At 36.3% G+C, this 26,498-nt stretch overlaps 1 protein-coding gene across 1 annotated transcript in view; it reads right to left on the bottom strand.

The window, feature by feature from the left end:
• Positions 1-284: 284 nt before the first annotated feature.
• Positions 285-26,498, bottom strand: part of LOC150097655 (uncharacterized) — an 81,793-nt gene continuing 55,579 nt past the window's right edge. The window contains exons 2-5 of the mRNA XM_090406968.1: positions 23,819-24,034; positions 14,781-16,368; positions 9,202-9,505; positions 285-764 (exon numbers count right to left, since the gene is read on the bottom strand). Of these exons, the coding sequence (XP_090263094.1) occupies positions 285-764; positions 9,202-9,505; positions 14,781-16,368; positions 23,819-24,034 (2,588 nt within the window). The remainder of the gene's footprint in view (positions 765-9,201; positions 9,506-14,780; positions 16,369-23,818; positions 24,035-26,498) is intronic.

The raw sequence follows: 26,498 nt of genomic DNA, 5'->3' as shown, positions 1-26,498 counted from the left end.
ATTAATAACGGGAAATAATGTGCAAATATTTTGTGAAATTATCACTTCGTCACTAACTAATGTGTACCAGCAGAATCATTGTTTCCAGTGTGTATTTCAACATCCGCAGAAGACATTACGTCTGAAGTACTATTTTCCAAAATCTCCAGTAGAGGGACGATAAAAATGTATAATATTGGTGAATGGGAGTGATAGAAATTAAATTCTTATTCCATCTTGTGGCTTTTAACAGTAATTTTTTTTTTCTGAAGTCTATTCAAATGATCAGCTCTTTCCTGATAATTTCATCCACTATATCTGTCTTGGAAACCTGTTTTGCCTGTCCAAGGATAGACAGAAGGACACGGCTGGCATGTTTTCATATTACGAGAGCTTCCCTGGTAGGCAATGTTGCATACTTTAGGATGATGACAAGAAGGTGGTTTGTCACTTTTCTTTTTGCATTGCCAAGGTTCGAAGTTATTGATCCTTGATAGCGGCGTGGGATCTCTCATCCACTGTATCATCTGCCAGTTGGTTACAATGAAAATGTCATTTTTGGAATTGATATGTTCGACGAATCTCATGAATGCCCTGCGATGATGTTGAGTTGTAAACCAGGCTGCGTGGTAAAATAAACCGAATGGAGCTCGGTTTGTTGTATAATGACGGTTAAAATTTTTCAACAGCATTTCATAAACGCCCTCTTCGTCATCGGGATTAGCACAAGCGTCACCCATGGAGCATCGACCTCCTCTGTAATCATTCCACATCACCATACCAACCTGAAAAATAAACAAGTTAAAAATATTTTGGAAGTAATTAATGTATTAATTAAAAAAACTTAATTAGCCGAAGACATATCATCACAACATTATCTCATAAGAAGAGGGTTTACAAGATCTCGAGATCCTTGTTCTGAAATAAATATTACAGCATAGTTCAGCCGGTAACGACAATGCCCTTCGGTCGGAAAAATCTGGATATGAATTCTGCCTAGGACGCGAATGTTTATAAAGACTTTTCAATTGAAAGTAAGTTAGCCTGTCTCGAATGGGGGTGAGATGATTTTTTCCATCTAAAAATTCGAGTTTTTTTTTTTTTAATCCCGTAAGACAAGCAAGGAATAAATACAATTCACAAAAATGCAGATAGCATTAACTACCCTGTGGTATTAATTAGGTTTCTAGGACGCCAAGGTAACTGGAAATGATAGACCGCTGACCTATCATTGTAAAATGAAATGCTTACTTTTGGGTATAAGCTCCATCCACTAAACTGCTGATCAATAAAATTTACTTATAAAGTGGTTTACTTTCATTAACTGGGAATAAAAAGTATAATTAAAAGGTGAAGAGCGCATGGACAAGCACTTTTAAATGTACATACCATTTCAGAATAAGTACACTCTTCAATGACTACTTTAGTTGGCTTTGAACCCTCCGGATAATTATTATTTTATAGGAATTTAATGTTGAGTTTGTATGTGGTCTTTAATTGGCTACCTTACTAAGTGTTCACTCGTGACTATGGTATTTCATTTTGGGTAAACACGGCTTAAATTACTCTGTTTTCACGAATGCTTAATGCTAGCTGTAGCTTAAACTAAAATTAAACAGTAATAAATCTTACTATTTTACTTCAACTTAAATTCTCTTATCAAGTTTAATTTGCTTCCAGTCTCAAGACATAAGAAAACAGGAAAGTTGGAGTGGCTGATCTCGTTTCTTTTGCATCGAATAAATTACTACCAACGACTTTTATTCCTCAAAAAGGATGTAGACGATATTTATCCCTAACTTTTGGACACTAGTGGACAGCCAACCTCCACCCTTCGCCAATTACTGATAGCCAGTGCCACGCCGTGGGTAGGAGGTGCCCTTGTGCAAAACTTTTTTCAGCGCCAAAAAATAAGTTTCCACGAAAACTTTTTGCGAAATATTTCACTTTGTTAAAAGTAAACAACAGTTTATACGCATACATAAAAATAAATTTTATTTAACAATAGTAGAATATTGTAATCACTAAAATTCATTAATAAGGAATTTCTTATATATAGAAATATATAAGAAAAATATAGAAAATAAAGAAAATTCATTTATAAGGAATTTTTAATAATAAAAATTTTCAAAAATGTTTATTTCGTTAATGTATAAATACAACAATATTATATATAAGCAAATATTACTTTTATTTTAATATAAAAAGAAATGTTATTACATAAAGATAATTTGGAGATATGCTTTTGACTATATAACAATTAGGATTGTTATATAGTCAAAAATTAAATATGTAAAATAAATGTAGATTTATTTTACATATTTATCCGTCTTGCGTTGGCAGCCACAAAATTTTTAATAATACTGTATCTTTAATGCCTAATGAATCAATAATATTATTTTCAATTGATAAATCCGTTACAGACGCTCTCCAGACATTGTTGACTGCAAATAATTTTTTATTGGTTTCAATTTTGAAATACTTCTTTCACCTGATGCTACGGATATTGGTAATGTTAAATAAATACGCATTACAATCGTAGTATTCGGAAACGTGTCGGTTAATTTATTTTCGCATATATATTTAAAACATCCCGAGTCGTTTTTAATAAAACATTGCAAAGTTTTTAATTCCTCAGAATTATACCATCAATATCGCGATTATCGGAATCTTGATTGTCGCTCAGTTTTAAGTGCAAATCTTTACAATGTTTCATTAAATCTTCATCGCTCCAATCCTTTAATTTGATAATGTCTCTTATCAAAATCCCTTGCTATGTTGTTTTAAGAGTATGAATCTTTCCGTGACTGAAGTTGTCGTGTCTAAAATAAAAAATGTATTTTAAAATTTTGTTTAGGATCATGCGTTGTCTCATCTGATGCTTCGTAACCAAACATTTTTGTTATTTTGCGAATGTCTTGAAAAATAGGATCAATATTAAGATCGTTTGCTACTTCTTTTGCAGTTCTAATAATATTTTCAAAATATTGGTCTGTTCAGCAAGTATTTAATTCTTGAATAAAATAATCAAGATTTTCTGTAATTTTTCCTATATTATATCAAATGTCGTATTCTGCATTATTTTGCTTGCAACATTTAGGAGACTTAAGATTTCGTACCGAACATGAACAGAGCAAATAAATTTAAACGAATAAATCTTTGAAATTACAGTAATTTGTCTGCCTGAACTCTAGAATCGATATCTTTAGTTTCATCTTCAGTAATATCAAAAAGAGCCTGGTAAATTTCCTTGATGTTTTTAAGTGGCTTTATTGCTTCTACTCTACTTTCCCACATAGCAGCAGCGAGTGGTTTTAAATTTTAAACACGAATATGTTTTTTTTAATATAGCCCGACGCTTCACAGATATTGAAAAAAATTATATAATTCCTGTATTACCCCAAAATATTTAGTTTCACAGAAACTCAGCTGCATCATTAACTACTAAATTTAATGAATGAGCGGAATAAAAAAAAAAAACCCTAAAATTTGCAGAGCAATTCACTGTTTCAGCCACAATTCACACATCCACAAAGGGCAGCACAGCGTAAGAATGGTTTCACGATCTGTCTTAAACTAATAATTTCCACTAAAAATATAATAAATAATCGAGAATATTTACACAATTTTCGCTGAGTCGATGTTTTCTCTGTGAAATAAAATCTGTGGTAATATTGACAACGTTTCACTTCAAACAAATTATAATAAAACTGGTGATGTATTAAGTTTAAAATGTTGTTAGATTATTAAGAATTCATAAAAATTTGACAGATTTAAAATTTCATTTTTTTTTGCATTAACTATAATTTGTAATTTATATAGTACGATATAATTCAAGAATAAGAAAAAAATGTATATATATTTTTTTTAATTTTTTATTATTTCCCTTGGTGAAATGCGCCCCTTATCTTCAAGCGCCCATTTGCGGGGCACAATCTGCACAACCGCACCTGCTGATTGCTAGTCCAAGACAAAATCATTAAGTGAAATCATTCAAGGAAGAGAATACAACATAACTGCCCGTTATCTCGTGGTCTCCTAATCCCCCCCCCCCCCCCATTGCACATTGTCTAAAATAGTGCGAATGTTCTACGGGAGAAAAAGCCGTGTCAGAGATCAACTGATTCAGTTAGCGGTTGAACAAAGGCTTAGGACAAAGTTTCTCTAGTCAGCAACTAGAATCAAAAATTTTATTAGGGATGTATTTTTCTTTATTATTATTAATTTTATTTATTTTTGCAGTCTGCTTGACAACTTTTACTCGATTTTCTCTTTTGGTTCCAACTGGTTTATATCGTCATTATGTTTCATGAAACGTGTGGGGCGATGTGTTTCGGTTTCCAATTATATTTAAGTGATACCACATGTTTATAGATATTTAACATCAGTCTGTTCTTTAATTTAGTTTCGAATTTACTACCTATTCATAACTCTTACCTTCCACAAAAAATTAATGATTAATAACAGCTTCCATTTATATTTCCCACCTGTAGCGAAGAAATGCTAAAAACTTTCGATTTAGCATTGTTCATTTGAGAAACATAAGACGGTTGTGTTCTTAATTTCAGCACGTTTTTTTTTTTTTTTTTAGCCCATACACGTTAATCAACCTATAGTACGTTACTACCGTGTATATGTAGTGGGTTGGGAAAGGAAAGGAAAGGAAAAACTTGTTTACATTTGATTTAAAAGCTTCTATATTGTATTACTTGGGAATGAAGGGGAGACTGTTCCACAATACAGCAGTAGGGATGAAGGAGCAGGAATAGAAACTTGTTCTGTGGGTTTCAAGGTAGACTGTATGGGAAGTTGGGCAGCAGCTGCACGCGTGTTCCAGCGGACGTAGTGCTCAGTAGGGAATTATTGATGCTATTTCAGATGAACATTGGCCATGGAAATATTTGTAGAATACACAAATTACAGAAACCAAACGGCTGTGCGAAAGTGGGACTCCCACTCCAAATGCGAGAGTAGTATTCGATAGCTGGGTAGATTTGTATAAGGTTAACAGCTCTTCAGGGGTGAAGTAACGTCTTGAGCGAAACAGAAATCCTAGTTTTTTGGAAACTGAGGATGCAATACTTGTGACGTGTTTATGCCAGAAGATGCTTGTTGTCAGAGTAATTGCAAGAAGACAAATCTCAAATTGTCTAGAAATTTGGGTGTTGTCAAAGCTAATACTGGGAGAAAATGGTTCTTCTTTATAAGATAGAGTACTGGTTTTATTAGCATTGAAATTGACGAGGTTATCTGAACCCCCTTTGGAGGATGGTGATCATGATTGAGGGCAGTGCTGGTTGAGGCGAGTTGTATGGAATAAGGTTTATCAAATGAAAGGGAGAAGTGCAATGTGCTGTCGTCTGCAAAACTGTATTGGGTTGGAGGTAAGCTGAAGTATGTCATTGATATAGAAGAAAGAGAATTGGTGAGAGAACAGAACCTTGTGGAACCCTAGCATTAGTTGAATGGTGAGATAAGGAACCATCGCACATAGTGTGCATCCAGACAGGAAGACAATATTTATCTGATCTTTTTTGGCAAAACGATATAGGGGCATTGTATATTGGGCATCTGGAATGGTTGGGGGGGGGGTAACATTGTCAGTTACGTGTGCATTCTCCTGGCAAAGTGTGAAGCCAGGTGGTCGGATTTTTCTGTGGGTGATGATGCAATAGAGCCATCTGGGTGTGATGTGGTGGGAATAGTGTTGGGCAGACGTTACGACCAATTGCTTTGGCAAGAGACCAAAGGCTCGGCGGGCCGTTTGGAAAGGCTGCAACTTTCCTGTTTTTTTTCTCTTTCAAATTCTGTTTTGGAAGCACTGACAATTTTCTTGCAGCTATTTAGGCTGGCTGCAGGCTCACTCCCTACCCAAGTGCCATATTTCAAAATGTGGTTATTAACTAAAGCAGTTAGATTTTAATCAATAAATGAATGCTTATAAACCTACTAACGAAATGAAATGGATTATGAAAAAAACATGTTTCACATAAAAATTGCAAAGACTTATAACAATACATGCCTCCTTGACGCAAATGGAAATATAGCGGTATATTGCGCCCTTCGATTGAAAAAGGCCTAGGTTCGAGTCTCCTCGTTAGGAGAGGATTCTTTGTGGTTTTTTTTTTTTTTTTTTTTTTTTTTTCCATTTGAAGACGAGTCAGGCGCAATTTACAGACAAAAAAATTTACTGTTGGTGGTGGTAGTGGTGACGGTTAGTTGTGTGTGTAGCGGAGTATAGTAGAGTGCCTCCCGCGACGATTACTTGGATTCCTTGGAGGTGTCATGTAATATTTGCATTAAGAGAAATTATAAAAATAAAATAAAAAAGTTATATATAAAATACCAAACTCACAAATATCAGACATCTTTAAAAACTCATATCCCCTAGACTACATTCGAAGTCTCAATTAAAATGCAAGTTATGTGCACCACCACAACATGATCAAAGTGTTGGAAATAATGAAATCATTATTTCCAACACTTTGCCTTATCTCTTCTCTGTTTCCTTCGTAAATGAAAGAAAACCCATTTCAAAAAATATTGAAAAGATAATAAAAATAATGAAATCGGATACTATCGTAAAATAACTGTTAACGTTAGGATTATTCAGAATTAATACTAAACCTACGTAGCTCGTGTCGGGTAATAAATTGATAAAAATAGGAGGAAAAAAATCCTTAGCCTACCCACCGTACAAAATGTACTCTAGGTGTGCAAAAGTAACCTTTCGTGGGTGGGAGCAATAAAATGATTGCTATTACAATGCTTAAGAATTTGACATTGTACTTAAGTTCAAAAAAACGTCAATTTATGATAAAAGGTTTAAAAAATTGTCGGTTGACTGTTACGACTTGTTTTAGTTATGTTGAGGAAAATTATAATTCATGGTTAGATTAAACCCTATCAGCTTTCTGATGAGACCATATAATTCGCTTTCAGTGGAAGAGTCCTAGATGGGATTCAAAACCCAAATGTCTTTTCCTTCTGAGAAAAGAAGTCGATCTTCCGACTGCATTTTAAAAGATTAATTCGGTTGCAATGATGTTTATGCCAAACAAAATGTAGTGTCTGTTCGTAATTTACAAATTGTACCTTTAGAAAAAAATAAATTTAACCTGTGTTAGAGGGGAAGCCTTTCGAATGCTTCAAGCGGTGAACAAGTTTTGATCTGTTTCAGGTCGCGTCAACAAAAAAAAAAGTTGGCATTTTCACGAACTACTCCTGATGGTTAGCCTGCCAAAGGCCGAATTAACCTGCTTACTATTTTCTCTCTAATGCAAAAATTTGCAGAATGTTGAAGTTAAAATAAAAGGACGTACAAATTTTTCTGTATTATCATACCACTCTCCCAAGATGGACTGGGTCACCATGGAAAAAGTAGACCCAACCCTCTCGCAATGGGAGAGGCCTTCCCCCTGTAGCGGGTAGAAAACAGGATGATCATCAATTATCATACAGACTATACCAGTAGATAACAAAAATTAAATAAGCTTTATGTATAATTTTTAATTTGATATCTTGAGGGTAGACGAGTTTCATTTTTAAGATGGTTGTCACAACAATTCTAATGGGCAATTCTGGGTTAATTTTTCTTTTAGACACACTTTTCTGAAGTAAAGACAGGTGAATTTCTATCGTTCACCTCCTAACAAATTACATTACACTCTGATCCTGATCGACGCACTCGATACACTGAGGCAATTGATGCGAGTTCAACAGTCCCTATATAGGGTAGCTACTCGTAAAGATACTTTATGCGAAAACTTTGGTTTCACAAGCTTAGTTAAATGATTTATAAAGAGAATAAAACTTCTTGCCATTTAATATAATATATTGTATTATTCGCTCGTTCCATTTTAAGTATTTATCTTTGACCAAAAGGAAGATACTTAGAGACCACAGATATGAGAATCCCGAAAAAGATTAGGCGAGTAAACAGATAGCATCAATGGCAATATCATATTAAAAACGAAGATGTTTGTTAGCAGAGCTTAATCTCAGGTGGTATGGTCACTTAAACAGAATGGGAAAGGAAAGATTAGCAAAACAAGTGTTCTCTGCCAGGTTGGCAGGAAAAAGACTCAGAAAAAGACCAAGATATAGGTGGAGTGATATGGTAAAAAGTGGCAAATATGACATCTGATAATGTTGGAGTCTTGACAGGTAACAGATCGATCTTGAGGAAAATTGCAGATAGGAAGTTAGTGGTGATGCAAGTTTTTCATGTAGTACTGTCATAATATCTTGAACACCCCTTGGGTGTACATATCAGGAATTTGATGATCTATAAAGCAATCTGGTAATTTCACGATGCTTCAATTTGAAAGGGAAAAAAATTCCATTATAGGTTCGAATGCAATCAGTTTTCAAGGTTTCTCCTACCCCACACCATTTTAATGGTTTTTCTTTTCTTCCGGAACTCCGGATTTTAAAACAATAAAAACTACTGCAGAACATGCGTACAAATAATACTAATTAAAATAAACATGTTCTCTCTCATCTGACAATTCCGAAGTTGAGCGGGAAAACACTCAACTTCGGCGATGATAAAAAGTGGAGAACGTTTGAAAAATCGATAGTCAGCCACATTTATGACTAAATATTTATCACTCCGACCAATAAAACAACAGACTTTAGAATTAAGAGTGCATTGTCTACAATGAGTTTTTTTTATTTTCACCTCAATAAACTGGGTTTGTTAGAGTTACGAAAACCTAAAAAAAATTCAGATGAAATCCACCCATGAAAAGTTGTAAATCTGTAGACCACTTCAAGCCTCTGATCAGAAAATCGTCCACCTAAAAAACATTCATGAAGCATCCATGTTCACGGTAGGATTCGAACCATCCTGTAGGTTGGAATGACCACGTCATTCGCTCTACCTAACTGGATACAGATCCAAATTACTCAATCAAATACGAAGTTGACTCAAAAGAATTTTCTGGATTCGATATATATTTTGATGACAACGGCCAGATCATTATTACAGAGTGGTGTGTAGTGAGATTTTTTACTTGCAAGTCCCATGTAACAGGATTTCACAGTGATTTACTTTATTACCCCATCCCCAGTCTCATTAGTAGCATGGAGATGCTGCTAATGTGATGTAGATTTTAATTCCAAATAAATGCAAACAAGGTAATTAAGTTTAGTTACTTTCAATGAAAGTACTTTCCTTTTTATATGAATTTAAAAAAAAAAAAATTAACATATACATACCTCCCATAATCCTGGAAATGATTTCGTTGGGCAGGGTGGAATCATGCATTCATGATTAAGAGCATAATCTAGTGTATAAGGGTAAAATGGGGGATTGTTGTTCAGCACAGGCATCGAAGAGTCGTAGGTGAAATTCGCCTCAAACAACATATCGAACATGTTGTTGCCTCCAACCTGAAGGAAAGGAGCCCTCATTCCTCGGACGTCTTCCATCTTCACCCCACCGTACAAATGCATTATCTCTCGTTGTCCGTGAATCTCTTTATACCAATTGGCCTTGGAAAATTTTTCCCCATGGCTGTGCCTGTTCAAGAAAAATTGTGTATTTGGAATTACATTTCATTGCCCACAGTCGAAAAGCAGTTCTTCTACCATTGTCAATGGTACAAGAACTATTTTTCTTACGTAAATTTACGTACACTTATGAAAAAGTTTAGATTTGACAATCTTGTTATACGACAGCTTTCATTGTAGGTCAATAATGCAAAATGTTTAGAATAAAAACTAAAAAGCTGCTTTAATTAATAAAATGTTTTTCATGTGCATTTAATTGTCAATTCCAAATTAAATTCGAAGAAAAATAAAATTCTTAGCTATAACTATGAGTTATTTCTTTAAAAAATTATTGTTTTTTTGAGACTTCGAATGTCTCCGTAGCATAATTGGAAGAGGAACGGGACATTGCACTCTTCAACCAGTAAAGATTTGCGTTCGATTCTCGTCTTGACAAAAGCAATTCTAGAGGACATACGCAGTTTAACAAAAAAATACTATTGGACACTAGATGGCGTTATGTGTACATGAAGTTGAATTAGTGGAGATGGTGGATGATGTGGAGTCCGTCTCTATAAGATTCCTTTGAGGTGTCACGTAATAATTCAGTTCGATCAACTGAACTCAATATAAACAGATGTACTGAGAAGTCAGATATTTGAAACGAGTTCCAGAACGTAGAGGAGACGGGGAGGGGGGAAGCATTCTGATATGTATCAGCTTTATGCAAAGACAATTATATGATGTCACTTATAACATGCTCTGAACGTAAGTACTTTCCTTTGAATATTGAAGCATCCAGTTCTGCAGTGTTGCTCGACATTACAAAAAATGAACGTCCTTAAAAAAAAAAAAAACGATCTCGTCTAACTGATAATAATCTTCGAAATTTGTTACACAAGTACAAATTTCACTTCTCATTGTGGAAAATGTTTATATTTACAATTACAGTACTTTGAATATCGTCTGTAAAATGTTCAATAAAAGAAAAATTGAACTGAAATATTGTACTGATCTGATGTTTATTATTTTCGCCTACTAAGTATCCATACGCAAAGAAGAGTTACCACAGGTAGCGAAGAAAACTAATTTGGAGCCTTTGCTCTGAAGTGATATATTTTCACTTTTTTTTCTTTATGTTGATGTGCAATTACGTGGAAGAAACATATCGATCCCCCAGTGCAATAACGAAAACAGGTTCTAAAAAGTGCATTTATGGCAAAGATGAAAAATTAAACTTTTTTTTGAATGTCGATCTCAACAGATCAATGCCAGAATTAGTCTTTACAGGGATCCCAGACATCGTGACACTTTTATTCAAGACGATCTGCACTTTTTAAATCAACTTTTGTTTCCCCCATTTACCATAGTAAAAAAGGAAAAATGACTTCTTTAACTCATTTGAAATTGGATCTGAAATTTGCGCAAATGCATTTTATTTTAAAATTTAATGTTGCATAGTAAGCAAGAATCAAATTAAGAGATTTACATCCGTATTATAATATAAAACGTTTAGACCTCAGCAGCCCGTTATTCGATAATGTAACTTAATTGAACAGCTGCTTTTCACCGATTGAAATGCAAAGGCTGTGTGTTAACGGTTTTATCGATAACCTGAAGGGGCGAATGCTGGTCTTGAAATTCACGCTTGCTCTTGTTATCATTCAGGGAGTGAGAGGTGTGATTGAAGTCTGATCAGCAGAATAATGAACTACTAACCATTTAAAACTATATATTTAGAAATTTATGTACATTTAATCATACAAATGATATTCTATCTTTTTCAATTTAGCTGCTTGAATACAAATTGTACTCTGCGGTTCTTCTTTATGAACTGGTCAATAACATCGTCATAAAAAGTTGGTTGTAACTTAATTTTCCCAAGCAACACGCACACTTGTAAAGGCTGGCTGAAGCTCACTGGCTAGAGCTACGTTGACCTGCGTATGGCCTGTGTTTAAGCAACAGAGTGAGCCGATGTGAAATGGCTATGCGCGCGCATCAAATCATAGTGCTGCTGCGAGGACCTGGAAGCTTTGACTAGACGAGCAAACATCGGCCTTCGATACGCAACGCAAAGCTCAATTATTGCCGCGCAAGCTTAAGACGTCTTCCGTCTACAAAAATAAAAGCCTATATGGAATTCTTATAAATGTAGGCATTTATTAACAAATAAATATTACTTCCTTCTCAATTAATGAGCTTGCGCAGCAAGCATGGAGAATTCGCTCCTGCAAATTTGATCTATACAGCATACTATACACACACCCAGTGGTGGCTCTGGCTTGAAATCATGGGGGTGCTTTGCTACAACTTTCGAAATATACATACACGCTGTACAGTGTACACGTATTTGGATAACATATCAAAATTATGGTAAAAATTTAAAAAAAAATTAAACATGAAATAATATTGTTTATTATCAATATAATTACACAGTTTGGTATAATTCAAAATTACTTAAAAATAAAATCAATTATCATAACCCCAATAATGTTCTAAAATAAAAACTATAACAAATGTTATGTCTTTAATTGTAATATGTCTAAATATTTAAAGAGACGGAGTAAACACGATAAGCACTACGAACACTGCTACTGACGCAAACTGCATATAAACAACAGTGGAACTGCCCGACGGACAGTGCCGCATTACGCTAATAGCTCGCATCTCACTATGACGTGCATATGTTTGCGTGCGTAGCAATATGACACTGTGGTAAACACAGTGCTGCTAGCTAGCGTCCTCCTGAGTGCTACAAGATGAATTTTTATTTTTTTTTTATATACAAAATAAGAGAATTGTATAGGATTGTTGATGATAAAAGTAAATATTACAAGCAAATATAAATAAATTAATAAATATATTTATATATCGAGAAAAATTGGAGGTGCTGCAGTTCCGCAGTGCCTATGCAAGAGCCGACCCTGCACATACCGTCACTGAATAAGAGAAACCTCCTTTATGCAGATACACGTGAACGACACTTACACTGGGTATAGCAAAATACTAGGTCACGTGCGTCACCACGTGTTCTAGGCAACTATTTAAGAATACTGCTGGTCAGTAATTGTTACCAGTGTTGATCACACCGGGAAAAACAAAAGATCTTGCGGAGTTCGATGAAGGACTCTTTGGGGATGCCCGTTTGGCTGCAGTCACGGATTTGAAAACATCAGTACTGACTGGTTTCTCAAAATTGATATCCCAAGTGTTTAATCAGCAGAAAAATAACCTATATGGCTTGTCTAAGAGGCATAACTGTGGTGCTAAGACAGTCTGTCAAGAACGGGCTCGCTGTCATTGTATGGACAAGTAGAACTTCCTGTGTGTGTGCAGCAGTTGACCAAAGAATTTAATGAAGGCCGTTCCCGACTCGTATCTCACCGAACTATGCGCAGGGAATTCAAGGGGATCTGTATTGGCAATCGCATGCCAATACGGAAACCACTGATTTCGGCGAAGAACCAGAAAGCTCTATAGTGTTGTCAGGAACACTGAGTGGACACTGGAAGAAAGTCGTGTGGTCCGACGAGAGAGTTTGGCTGGAGCTCCATGAAGCAATGAACCCAGTTTGCTTTGCGAACACAACTCAAAGCTCTGGTGGTAGGGTCATGGTGTGGGGCATGTTCTGTTGGTATGGAACAAGTACCCTGATATTGCTGGAAGGTCACGGAATGTCTTCTAAGGAATATCTGAACTTCGTTGCCGTTCAAGTTCACACTGCAATGTTGACTTTTTATCCAGCAGGTGGCTGTTTTATTAAATTATTTATGAATTATTAAATGCACTCGTTCAGCATTCATGTGAATGCAGTTGTATCCCCCATCAGGCAACAAACTGTTGTTGCATTATAATGCAAGATGGGGCTGTTGACAATAGTCACCCAGAGCAGTATGAGCATCATTCTTAGGTTAATCCAAAAATAAGGACTAAGTCAATCCAAATATGTACATTATTGCCTTCAACACTATGTACGCCTGAATGAATCGATATTTTGATAAGGTTAAATTATATTATACAGTGGCTAACACTATTGAAACATTGGTTTTGTTGCATTTGGACACTATCTGTTCGTGCTGTAGTTCAATAATTTTTTTCACGACCTATTAATTTCAAAATACTCGTAAAACGAAGATTAAAAAACGTTCGTAGCTTTCTGGAGAACACAGCGAACTTCTTGAACAATATACAGTATTTAGGAATTTGCTAATAATGCAGTGTTTCTGAATGACCCCGCAACTTGAAACGCAAGAAATTGTCTTCAACCTGTCTATGTAACATGCAGTGTTGAAATGAGTTCGAGTACTCCTGGTTTTAGAATGAAACTGCTATGTATATCCGTGTCATTGCATATGATCTGCACTTACTCGAGAGTGAAGATGCGTGTGTGTAATGTCAACGCCACGTGGAACGTAAAACGGGCTTCGAAAAATATTATCATAGGGTGATCTATCGGTGATAGATCCGTTTGGGAAATTTTAAAAAGCCTCATCACACTCAAGATAAACTGTATACTCCATTACCAGCCGATGGAAAATTGAGTGTCAAACTCAATCAAGAAACGAGAAATGTAACTATCATTGAAAATGACAAAGTTACGAAGATTTCTTCACTTTAACGGTCTTTTAAATTTCTTGCTTGACATGACAAGCAAGAAATTTTCGAAGAATCTCACATTCTTAGGATTGGCCCATTCAACTCATGAGTTCTCTTCGCTCACTGCTGTCGACTATGTAAGAACTAAAGTGTTCCAGTATCCCAAATAGAAAATTACTGATTCCAAGAGTTCACGGCTTTTATTCGATTTTTTCCTTCAACATGCATTGTACATAACTAAACAGAGTGCACATTCGGATTCCATCTTCAAAAACAATTCAGCAAAATTGAAGGAAATTATGGCTGAAACAACTAAGGCTATGAGACCAGCGTATTATTATATACGGGTATCTCTATGGAGTCGGAAGACTACAGAATAAAATAATTTTTAATCTCTTTTAGGCTGTGTATATGATGTTGTAATTAGTGCAATAAGAAAAAACAAGTATGGAAAATCAAAGATCCATCGTAAAAAGCCAAGTTCCACGATATGTTCCTCATTACATTAGCGCCGTTTCTAGCTTATAATGGGTCCAATTAAAACCAAAATTGAGATCATTCCATAAGTTTTATTACTCGCAATCCCAAACAGAAAATTTCAATAAAAATTTTATCCATCCTGATCCTAGTTACGGTCGCTAATATTATCCCATTAATCAAGGCTTTATATATGAATAAGTAAATTACTATCAACATTTAGTACTCACGTGATTGAATGAGATGCCATCTCGTGACCTCGGGAATAAAGGGTTTGCACCATACCGTAGTCGGTCCATTCGTGTGACACGTAGAACGTGCCAAGCAGAGGACATCCGTTCGGATTCTTTCTACCTTCAAAGATTTCGGCAAAAATTTCGTAATTCAGATCGTTGACGGCGTCATCGAATGTTATCATTACTATCTGCGGAATTTGTTTGGCAGTGAGTCCTTCTGGGACTTCCGCTCCTCCGCAGCGGCAGTCTGGAAGTCGACACTTAGATGGTTCACAAGTCTGGGCCAGAGAGAGAGGACGGGGTGTGGAATAAAGAGAAGGTGGTCTAGATGGGGGTTCAGGTGGGGGTCTGGGTCCCAGCAACGGTGGTTTAGTTGCTGGACGACTGATGCCGAAAGGTAAACGACGTCCGGATGTTCGAGTGGTCGGGGCTAAGGTGGTAGTGGTAGTTGTCCGGATAGTTGTCCTAATCGTCGGCTCGGGACGCTGCACTTTAATCGTAACTCTTGATCGAGGTGTGTAGGGCACTTGGGTAATTACCGGATCCGGTTCGTCATCGTCTTCGTCGTCATCATAGTAATCGTAATATTCGTCATCCACTTGCTCGGGATCATCATCAAATTGATACTTTGGTGATTCTGAACGAAGGTCATTGGCGCGTTTCTTGGCATCACTACTGTAAGTGAACGACTGTTGACGAGCATTGCCATAAGGCAACTGGATCGATACCGGATTCGTGCCGAACTGAGCATCCAGGGTTTCGGTGCCATCTAGTGACTGTCTTGGTCCGTTACTGTAACGAGCCTGGACGGCGACGTCTCCTGAGTTCTGGACACGAACGAGAGCGTCTTTCTTGGCACTAGGAAAAGATCGAACAGCCGCATTATCATTCCTGGTTCGCACGTTGTACACATAAATCCCCGTGGCTTTGGTTGGGGAAGCAGTAGTACGTACAGCGCTACGATAGCCGATAGTATTTCCGCTGTTCCTAGATGGAACGGCAGCTGTAGGCGCTGGAGGACGTCGGTACTGAGTTTGGCCTCTAGAAGAGGGAGTGGTGTATAGGGGTCTCACATACACGTTGATATTAGGAAGATCGGAGTTGCGATTATCTGTATCGTCTTCGTCATCATCGTATTCCGGATCATTTTCGTCATCGGTATCATCTTCGCCTCTCCTGTAGGAGTTGTATCCACTGTATCTGGACTGCGACCTCCGTGAAGTAGTAGTCGGCGGTAAAGCAGTGCTGACGATCTTGGTCGCTGGAATGACATATTGCTGTCTGGCCGTTGAAGTCCTAGTATTAGTAGAGTACGTCACAGGAGGTGCTGCAGTCACTTTTGGTACTCTTCTGACAGTGGCGGGCTGCGAGACACGCAAGAGATTGTCGCTCGAATTGCGACTGATTGGAGGACGATAAGAATTCGAACTACTCCGAGTAGCAACTGTGGTGGTGGTCGTTGGACTGATGCGTTTGACCACTTGTTGCTGCTTTACAGTTCCGCTTCTGCTCCTGTACGGACGGCTTGTGGTGGAATAGGAGGAACGCTGGGTAAATGGCGCTCGTGTGGCCTGGCTGTTGCCTGAAGAATAAAAAAAGACTAGAAGTTAGTGCCAATCATGTTGTTTGTTGGAAAAATGTAGATGTCTATTTACATTTTTATAATACACGTTAACTCGTTAAACAGGTTTTTAGTATTTCCCCCAGATCCATTATTCGCGGAAAAGGAATGTTATGTAATCAACATTTAGAAAAAGAGGCAACTAAAGCAAACTTTGATTAGTTCACATCTGAGAAACAACGATAACATTCGAATGACACTAGATACGGAGGACGTCGGTAATTAAATTTTACAATAGAAGCAGTATTACCTCGATTATTTTTTAATTGCACAAGAGGATCTTTAAACCCTGCAAAAATATTTTGATCCCGCTGCTTGCAATATTGTCTTCAAAACTAAAAGAATTGAGAATAGAGTCTATATATAAGACTTAACTTGACATTGTTATTCTTCGTATTAATAAAATTCAAAAACTCTCATCTGTTTCGTAGACGATCATCTCTAAAAGTTTGGAAAGAGTGATATTAAAGAGAGAGATAGAGAATTTGTTTAAGTAGTGAAATATCTAGAAAATGATTATGAATGTTCGTTACTTAAAAAGCTATCGATCATTTTCAGAACATTAAGTTTCCAAGAACAAGCACTAGGCTTGCCTAGCTTCTCGATAAACTTCCTGGCTAGGTCTGCAGAAGAATTAAACCTTATTCTATTCTAGACAGCGAGGATAATTTGGTTCTAGAATTAGTCGATCTTTGCAGAACGGAGAAGTAGAGACTGGCTATTGAATAAATAAATTTTAAGAATAAGACAGTGAGCAGTCGTTAAAACATTTCGTGCACTTCCAGTTTCATTTACTGATAACACAGGCGCACACTTAAAGAGACGTAGCAAAAGTCACATTCACTTATAAGACTCAAGTTCTAAATAAAATATTATTGCTTTTGCTCTTTTATTCGATGGTTGTAGGAAATTGGATGCAGTCTACCAAATCAGGAAGATTGAACAAAAATTAAATTGAAAATAGTTTTTCATGCTTTCCGCATGCAGATTATTCAATTTCAATCGATGTTGACCAACACGGGAAATTTGTTTCGTAATGTCTAAGAATTTCGTCGCAATCGGACCAAAATGGAGGTGGTTGTAGAGAAGAGAAGGAAGTAAAGTTCAACCGATTTCAGTCATTCTTGAGCTGTTTTACCCATTTCATCTAAAAAAAATCGTATGGAAAAAATGTGAGCAAAGCATTGAGCAAGCAGGATGGTTGAGTTAGAAGAAGCGGTTATTTGGTTCGCATTATTGTTTCAATTGTTAAGAATGCAAATACCATCATAAGAGTAACAAATTATCATCAGTAGTTCCTACAGATACTTACGCGCCCACAACTTTCCAAATATCCTTGGATTTCGTAACCACAATTCAAGGAGAAGGTGATTAAGCTTTTTGCCTAAAAGTTCTTTTGTTTGTAAATTTGTGTTCTTCTACTGGCCGATTTTCCTGGTTGCGGGACGAAACCACCCCTCCCCTTCCGCCTCCGCGTGAGATCAGTCAATTCACCTACAGTTGAGATGCCTGATAAAGGTTCTTCACGCCTAGACGGGATTCGAACCCAGGTCTTTCCAAAGCGCTTCATCTATACACCGACACTGTAGCCACGAAGGCTCTCCTATGAGTAACAATGCCACTAATAAATAACAGAGTAGCCACTTCTAAATTGCAGTCTCCCTCTTGTGTTCATAGTACTTGGATCTTTAAGAGGAAAAAAAAAAAAAGAGACAAGTTTACAAGCTCAACAGTAGGTAGATATCAGAAATGTAACACTTCACACAAATATTCATATTGAATATTTATTTCCCAAATACAGTAATAATATGGCGACAGCAGATTCATGACTGGCCATTGCCACGGAATAGTATATTACATTTATTACACAAAATGTCTTTAATACATTTACGAGTCTTAGGACAATACAGAGAACAGAACTCTGGCTCACCGCCAGCACACTCGAGAAGTAATAATGTCTGATGTAATTGACTAAAAACGCTGTGAAATAACACACATCAACGAGTAACACGATAGAGAAAAATCATCAATATCCTTGGTGGCATTAAAAAATAGACGAAATCTCAGATGGTTACCTAAACAACAAAACTAACCACTAAGATTCTGTGCAGTTTCGCTTTTATGTTCAATAGTTTTTATGACACGAATGATTAACTTCATTTAGAATCACCTGTATAAAAACCGAAATTGCGCCCGCCTTGTGTGGCCGTAACTATGGCTCTCTTTGGAGTAAAATAACACAGAAAGATTTTAATCATTCGGTGGATCTGGGATACGTTGCTGCTTAAACTGTAATGTATGACTATTTCATTTCATCTCTCTTTCTCACTCACAACACACACGGTGATTTGAATACACTGCAGCAGCCAATTTTGAAGACTCAAGCAAATATGAAATCATTAGTGTGGTATGAAACGTTAACTTTACAATTCTTTCTGGCTGAGAATTGTTAACTGAACGACTGGCTTATTGTTAATGCAAAATGAATTTTGTAATATTTGACAGCTGAACATTCCTGCTGTAACTAATTCTCGAGTCGTGCAAAGTTAGCTCTGGCACTTTTAGTTCGGTGTCACGCATACTTCATTTCTCCAAGGGTGCTCAAGTAGAGAATGCAATATCTCCTCGAAAAGGAATTATACTGGTGCTGATGAATGACTATTGTCACCTTTGGAAGGTATAAGTAGGAAGTATTTCCTGATGTCAGAGGTAGTTGCCCTCCCTTCCTTCCGCTCTCAAAGTTCAATGCTCTTCTCGTGATAGTAACTATTCACTCAAATCTTTGGGTTCCTTTTAGGACTATGGTGACAGTAAGGAAAAATGTACTTTACAATAAAATTATAACAGAAGTGTGCAAAGAGATCACAATAGCCAAAATCTTTAATAACGAAAAGAAAAAAATAATTAATCCCGTGATGCGAAAAAAAAAAAAAAAAAAAGATTGTGTGTGTGTGTGTGTGTGTGCGCGCGCGCGCATGTAATTGGTGTTCATTCAACCTTAACACCAGTTACGGTTAGCAGGTATTTGAGAATATTTCAGATATTACTAATGAAATGTTAATGACAAACTGGTTTTATTTCAATCTGTGAATGTAGTCAAACAGGAAATACAGTTACTTTAACGCAAGATAGACTTGAGATATGAATAAATGAACTCTGAATATAATTCTGTATGTACAAATATATGCAAATTAATTTTTTTTTCAAATACAATGTTCATATTTATATTATGTTACGTTATATTATAATCCCCCCCCCAAAAAAAAAAGTTATATGATGGAGAAGACTCCCACTTGTATTAGGTGCTAAAATGCGCCTAGTCTGGAATCATCCCAGACCACTGGGTTACCGAGCAATATTTGATGTCAGCAAAAAACTCGCATAATTTAGTTATCGCGAATGCACATGCATTAATATATGGATATTGCTATAGTAAATTAGGGATTTTTTTCCCTCTGTTTTTACAGCGCGTGACATTCGCATAAACTGAAGTATAATGAAATCAAATGAATGCTCCTGTATCATTTTTGCAGCGCCTTGCATCTTGATGCAATTTGGCTACAACGAGATAAAATCCCTCGAGTTGAGCTTTCTAATCTGACGGGAAATCGCTCATTGAGCAAAATAGGTTACTTTGGAAATTCAAAAGGGCTCAGGGCGTTTACTCGGGGATTAAAAAACGAACATTTCTGCGACAGGTACAAACAAAAAACGAAATGTTACTCTGATAAAATTTTAGTAGTCATTTCATTTAGTTATATTTCTTGCACGGAAATGAATCAGGTTAGCATCCTTTCTCGCCTTTGGGCGAGAAAGGATGCTATTTTGAGGTGGCGAAAGAATGCTGTAATGAAGTGTGCGTAGCATGACACATCATATTGGAAAGAAATGTAGCTCGTAATACCATCGTTACAAATGCCTCACCCCCTTTATAAAATTAATACTGAGGAGAGCAAGATGCCAGTTACCATTTGCCCCCCTCTTGTTATTCAGTTCGAGTTAAACTACAAGCTTCCCCAAACCTACAATAGGTTTGGTTTCGTGGAACAAAATGCAAAAGTTTATTTTCAGATTCGCAATTTTTTTTTTTTTTTTTTTTTTTTTTTTTAAGAATCGGACTTGTACGCATCTTTTCTGCGATTCTTCAAAAACGGATGTTAATAAGTCAACAAGTAACGGTGTGTCCTCATTTTACACTAGGAAAGTAGGCTATTGAGACACGTGCAGTTTTGCTAATGTTCGTGTCGCGTCATTAATTTGATTTCTTGTAATACTTGGGTAAATTAGAGCAGCAACCTTACCTCCTTGTTCCAAACTACAGCGAACCTACAACCGACTATTAACCCCACCCGCCATGGTATCATTTAGATTTCACGAATTAGACCTTGTGGGTCGCTTGGAAAATTAAGCACGGTTTTCTTATTCAATGGAAAGGAAATGGCTCTTAGCCTAAAGGGGAGTGTTCTGACATGCGTTTGCTAAATAAACACCCTTAACCCTTAGCTCGTTTTGAAGAATTAGTTTTTTTTTTTTTTTTCTCTTTCTCCTATGGCAACATTGCTAAATCTTCGATAACAAAAGAAAAAGGATGGATTTCGGCGACATCTCTGTAATCATCTTAATGAACTATAGTTGACACGGTTTAAAACAATGCAAGGATATAGGACAATGGGGAAAAAAAACTGGTTCGTTTTCTTCAATTGTATGCTTTCAAAGTTTTAACAAGATTCTCACAGTTCTAGATAATTACGAAATATTATTTAGAATAGTTCGATTTGTACCCGCGACCACTGGAACTGGTACAAACATCCTTCCACTAAATGTGAACTGAACCTGTAACAAAAAATGGATTGAATAGAAAATAAAATCAGAAAGAAAAAAAATCAGCTAACGCCTATGTCGTTCCCGTATAGGGAGTAGGCGGGGCCGTTTACCCTATAGAAAATAAATAATTAATAATTTTTGAATTTTTCTTAAATTATAAGGATGTGCTGAAAGGTAATGCCTCCTAATTTTTAAACAAAATTATGTAAGCTTTAACTCGAAATGTCTTCATTCATCGGACTCTTTTATTTTGTGAAGTTTCATGGTTTTAGTAACAGATCTCTGAATTACAGTAATTACACATCTGACTTCTACCTCAGCAACTACGAAGAGCAAAGATGCTCAAGTGCTACTATCATCACGATTCATGAAATTCCGTGAAATTTGGCCAATATGAAAACCACAGATGATTACGTAGCAATTTGTTTCAATGAACTATTTCCATTACCGGGAAAAAAAAAAGAATTAGGAGGTATAACTTTACAACGGGTAATTGAAGGGTTTGTTTCAGTATGCAATTATTGTACTGTAGACAAATTTTTGCCTAATTCTGCTGTTTAAAAAACATCCGATTGATACTAAAATTGAAATGACGCCAAAATTTAATAGGATTTTAAATATTAAGTTATTAAATTCCCTTTCATTAACAGAAGAATAATTATTTCAGCAATAAGATTAGAAACAGTAATAACAGTTATTCGAAATTTCCTTGCTAATTTTAAAAAAGCTGGTTCATTTATGAAGAAAATTGTCCAGAAACTGACAATTACAACCACACATGGTTTGTGTTTCGCAGCTTGATTGACCAAGTGGTAGTATACACCCTCTCCAATAAACGAGCTGTGGGTTCGTGTCCTCTCGTGGCAAGGATTTCGGTCACTGAGTTTAGGTAGAAGACGAGTTTTCGTCGCCTACTGTGAGACTAATCTCCTGTTTACTAGAGATGTTTGAACTCTAGAGCAGGGTTGCCGGATTATGTAAAAAAAAAATAATAATTACTTTAGGAATATCTTGCAGTATTTTATATATAAATGGCAATATTTCAATCGAGGATCTCCGTTTTCAGCCAAATATCGGCTTTCATCGTTCTGCTGAGGTTTCGCACCCGCTCGTAATCGACTTGAAAATTAAACTTAACAATACTGGCATGAAAGAAAGCATAAAACTGTATTATTAATTATGTTATTGTTTTCTTTGAATCCCACCTTGTTACTTAATAGCCACACGACGACCTAGTGAATATCTGAGCACTTCAGATGGGGTGTGGTTTTAATTCAAGTTATCCACCCAAAAGCCCTTTATTTTCTTAATAACAGCTTTTTTAGTAGTAAGTTATAACTAAGGTAAAATCGAAGTGCCGTGAGGTTTCCGTTCTTAAAGCAACATCCCCTTAATTTACGGCATTTTCACTTAATTAAATGGCAGTTAAGATAGTGGAATAAGTTGTTGAGCAACTTGGCTTGAATGCAAATGGGTCATTGTGTTATCTGCTAACTAGTGTAGAGAAAACCACTGAAAAGAAAATGCGTACGTATTTGCAAAATGTTCTGAATTGTGCATATTTAATTAATGTAGTGCATATAAATGTAAATAGTAATTTATTTCTACACCATTTTGGTTGTCATCCTTCTGAACAGTGGTTTTTAGTTATGGAGTTTTTAAAAGCCTGCTAGAAATATAATCTTTTAGTCTAATTTTGAAGATAACAATGCTTCTGCTATTCGAACAGTTTATTATTATTACTAATTTAAGATTTACATAAAAACAAAGTGCATTAATTCATCTCAAGAAATAAATGTTCGCCTTTCTAAATTAAACAGAATATCTTAACTTTGTTGCCATATTGCCGGATAGGTTAATCGCTATCCGCTAGCGAATCTGCATCGACAGGATAAGATTCGAATCCCAGCTTGGGCATAGATATTTTGTGAATGTCTTCAGATGGTAGATGAATTTCATCGCCCTATTTACTGGAGGTCCGCGCGGTTAGCCTAGTGGCTATGCGCTTCGCAACCCTATGCCTGGGGAAGGAGTGTCCCAGGTTCGATTCCCGTCGACGACGTGAGGAGCTCAAGAATCTTCCTCAGCCATAGCCAAGTTAGCCGGTCTTAGGCGTGGACAGCAGGGTTTTTCATCCCGCAAACCGGCCGGAGAACACACACGGATTAGTCATGAATATTGCCCTTAGGGGATGCAGCAGAAGAGTGGCGAACCGGTTGCATTAATACGTCAGAAACCCCTCATTAGGAGGGGACTCAACCCGTCCTAGAGGAATGAGAAGGAGAGAGAGATTTATTGGAGGTCTGAAGTAGCTAGAAATGTTCCGTGTTTGGTCTCGAGAGCTGGGTTTCCGAATTATGTCAAAATAAGAGAAACCCTGGTTCACACGGATAGTACTAATGTACTATAGGTTTAAAATCGTTCGTAGTTACAAGTCGGAAAATATATAAACCTAAAAGCTCTAAGAACTGCAAATGAATTTTTCTTAAAAAATCTTCAAGCAAAATTTGAAATCCCTCATGATCAGGACTGTTCTGCTACTTAGGTAATTCGTTACAAGTTTTATTAAACCACTTTGTTTACTTACCTTGTAATGTGCAATCTCTTACATTTCTCGGCCAATCGCACATGAGTAGACCTTTATTAAAATAAAGGCCGCTCGTACACTTCTCGTGAAGAGAATCTCCGAAAACGCACACGTAGTATTTACTGCAGTCATCCTTATCTGGATAATATCCAAACTGTTCTGGACATTTAAAGATTTCGTTGCTCCTTTGACCTGCCGTCAGGAGAACAGCGGACACTGCAAAAAAAAAAAGAAAAAAAAAAGCTGTAAATAAGAGTGAGAAGCCAGTTCAATACTGTTTCGCATTTGAGTATATATGATGAATTTATTCTATGCATCTTAAGAAATTTTAAATCTTGGGAAGAAAGTTTCTTCCAAACTTTCGCTTTGTTTACGCATGTGAAATTTTTTTATGATTTAAATTTGGAAATCTTGTGCATAAACATTACAAAACAAAGTAGGGTGCTATCGAAAACTTTGAAGTTATACTCGCGCACTAATATATGGATAAGAATTATTAACTAATAAATAGACCGCGCTAAAGATGCATTAAAAACAAATCAATGTTTTATATATATTTCATCCACTTAAAACAGATTTTTCCATTTTTACTATATACGTCTTCAAATCATACTTCTGATAGTATCAGAAACAATTTTTGTTGAGACTTTCTAGAATAACCAAAGTATAGTGTTTACATTTTTAGCATTATCTTTTCTACTATCAGTAAACTTTTACATTATTTCTACAGGCGAAATTTTTCAGGAAGTAATTCTGAAAATCTAAATCCTACTGATAGAGTTTCAGAATATAGTAGTACAACGTGAAAAGCAGCTACTAGTTTCCGTATATGGCTGCAATGACAGATTGCGTGGCTATTCCATTTACAAAAGCTAGCGTAGGCAGACACGTTTAGCCTATGGCAACGACGAAATCTGCGAACTACAACACTATGCGTTATTTATACCATGATATTTCCATTCTTTTATAGCTTTGTTTTATCTTCCAATAATGGAGTTACCGATTTTCGAAAACAGAATTAATACAACGAAAACAAACGATCATACAGACATGTGTAATGAATGCATTATTAATAGTATTTAATTTTTTCTTTCGTTTTATCTTTGGCCATTTAGATACTAATTACTCATTCTTGTTGAGAGATATTCACTGCCACTTATTTCTTATCATTCATTCATTCATTCCTATCCCTTCCCCCCCCCCACTGCGCAGTACTAGAAATGAATAGTTTAATTAAGATAACAAATGGTATATTCGACACGCGCTAACATTGTATGGATAATTATGGCCAGCTGACCTGTCTCCTAGCAACACGAACAGATGTTCAACCAGGAAGAGGAAGCCAATGAAAGCTATCTATTTTGGTCAAGTTCTAGAGTACCATTAAAATACGCTCACGGCTACAGAGTTGGATCCGCCCCTACTGCATACCCTAAGGGTAAGAACACACATTTTTATCCGGTGATGTACTCAAAAATGACCTCGTTTTACATCACTAATTGGATCCCCCCCCCCCCCAATGCTGTCTGATAACGTAAGGACAAGTTTATTCCAACAGGTATTGCACCTGCCTGCAGTCGGTTCGGTTAATCACTGACTGCTACTTAAAACTGGATAAGTAATTTAATTTGTTTTTTAAATTTATTTATTAGTTGCAGCTATTGAAGCAACCATTGCATTCTGCATTCACCTGCGCTGGAGCCTCAAAAACATTAAAAACTTCAGAACATACTACAAACATCGAGCTATTCTTATGTTTACAAATAAAACTGATTTTATTAATGTCACGTCTAAGTGACATATTTGAAATTTAGCTGTAATTCTGTATATTTAAATTGTCAATCAGCGTGTATTTATCATTACTGTCCAAAAATTTCGGAAATAGGGTGAAAAGTGCTACCTCTTTCCGCGGCTGCAAGATCTAATTAGACCCTTTACAATTTTGCATGCTCCACGCAACACTGACGCCCTCCTTAGTCGAAAACATTTTCCAACATCACTTTCCCACAAGTCTTGTGTATTTAATAACAGTTCGCTTCATTTAAAAAGGGACTACGCCCTTTGAGTTACCCAAGGTTAGGGCGGATACACTTCACAACGTGGACCAAACTCAGGAGTGTGTATTTTAAAGACTGATCAAGAATGGGAACAGTACAGTTAAAGACAAAAAAAAGATGTGGCGAACGTCTTCCCCCCCCCCCCCAAAAAAAAAGTGAGAAGTAGCCGAAGCGGTAAAGCCACTAATTATACTAATCAGATATTTTAAAAAAAGTTTTTTTTTTTAAATTGATATAAGAAAAAAAATATCTAATTTAATATTATGGGGCGTAGGGCTGACTACCTTATCCTCTGAACGGTTTGAGGTCCGATGATTAATTAACCCACGCCACCGCAAGGTAAAAGAGGATAAAAGGAAGATGAGATGAGATTATTATTACAAAACAAGCCAAACCGGCCAGGATAACATAAGCAATATACTGTATAAGTACCGTGGATTATTAATATGGTCTATATTAGTTAAACAATGAAGCATATATCTAAAATCCAGGAAAGAGCATTTAAAGAGAATTCATTCTCAACCTATATCTTTCTTATATTTTAGATTTGTTCCACCTGTTCTCTTGAGAAATACTCTTATTCCACACCAACCAGATGATTTCTCCACAGTTCAGCTGCGTTA

This window comes from Typopeltis vanoorti, chromosome 17, assembly GCF_054136105.1.
Source record: "Typopeltis vanoorti isolate ZY-2024b chromosome 17, IOZ_Tvanoo_1.0, whole genome shotgun sequence".
Taxonomy (NCBI): Eukaryota; Metazoa; Arthropoda; class Arachnida; order Uropygi; family Thelyphonidae; genus Typopeltis; species Typopeltis vanoorti.
The sequence above is the reverse complement of the archived record's forward strand: the minus strand, read 5'-3'. Positions and strand labels throughout refer to the sequence as shown.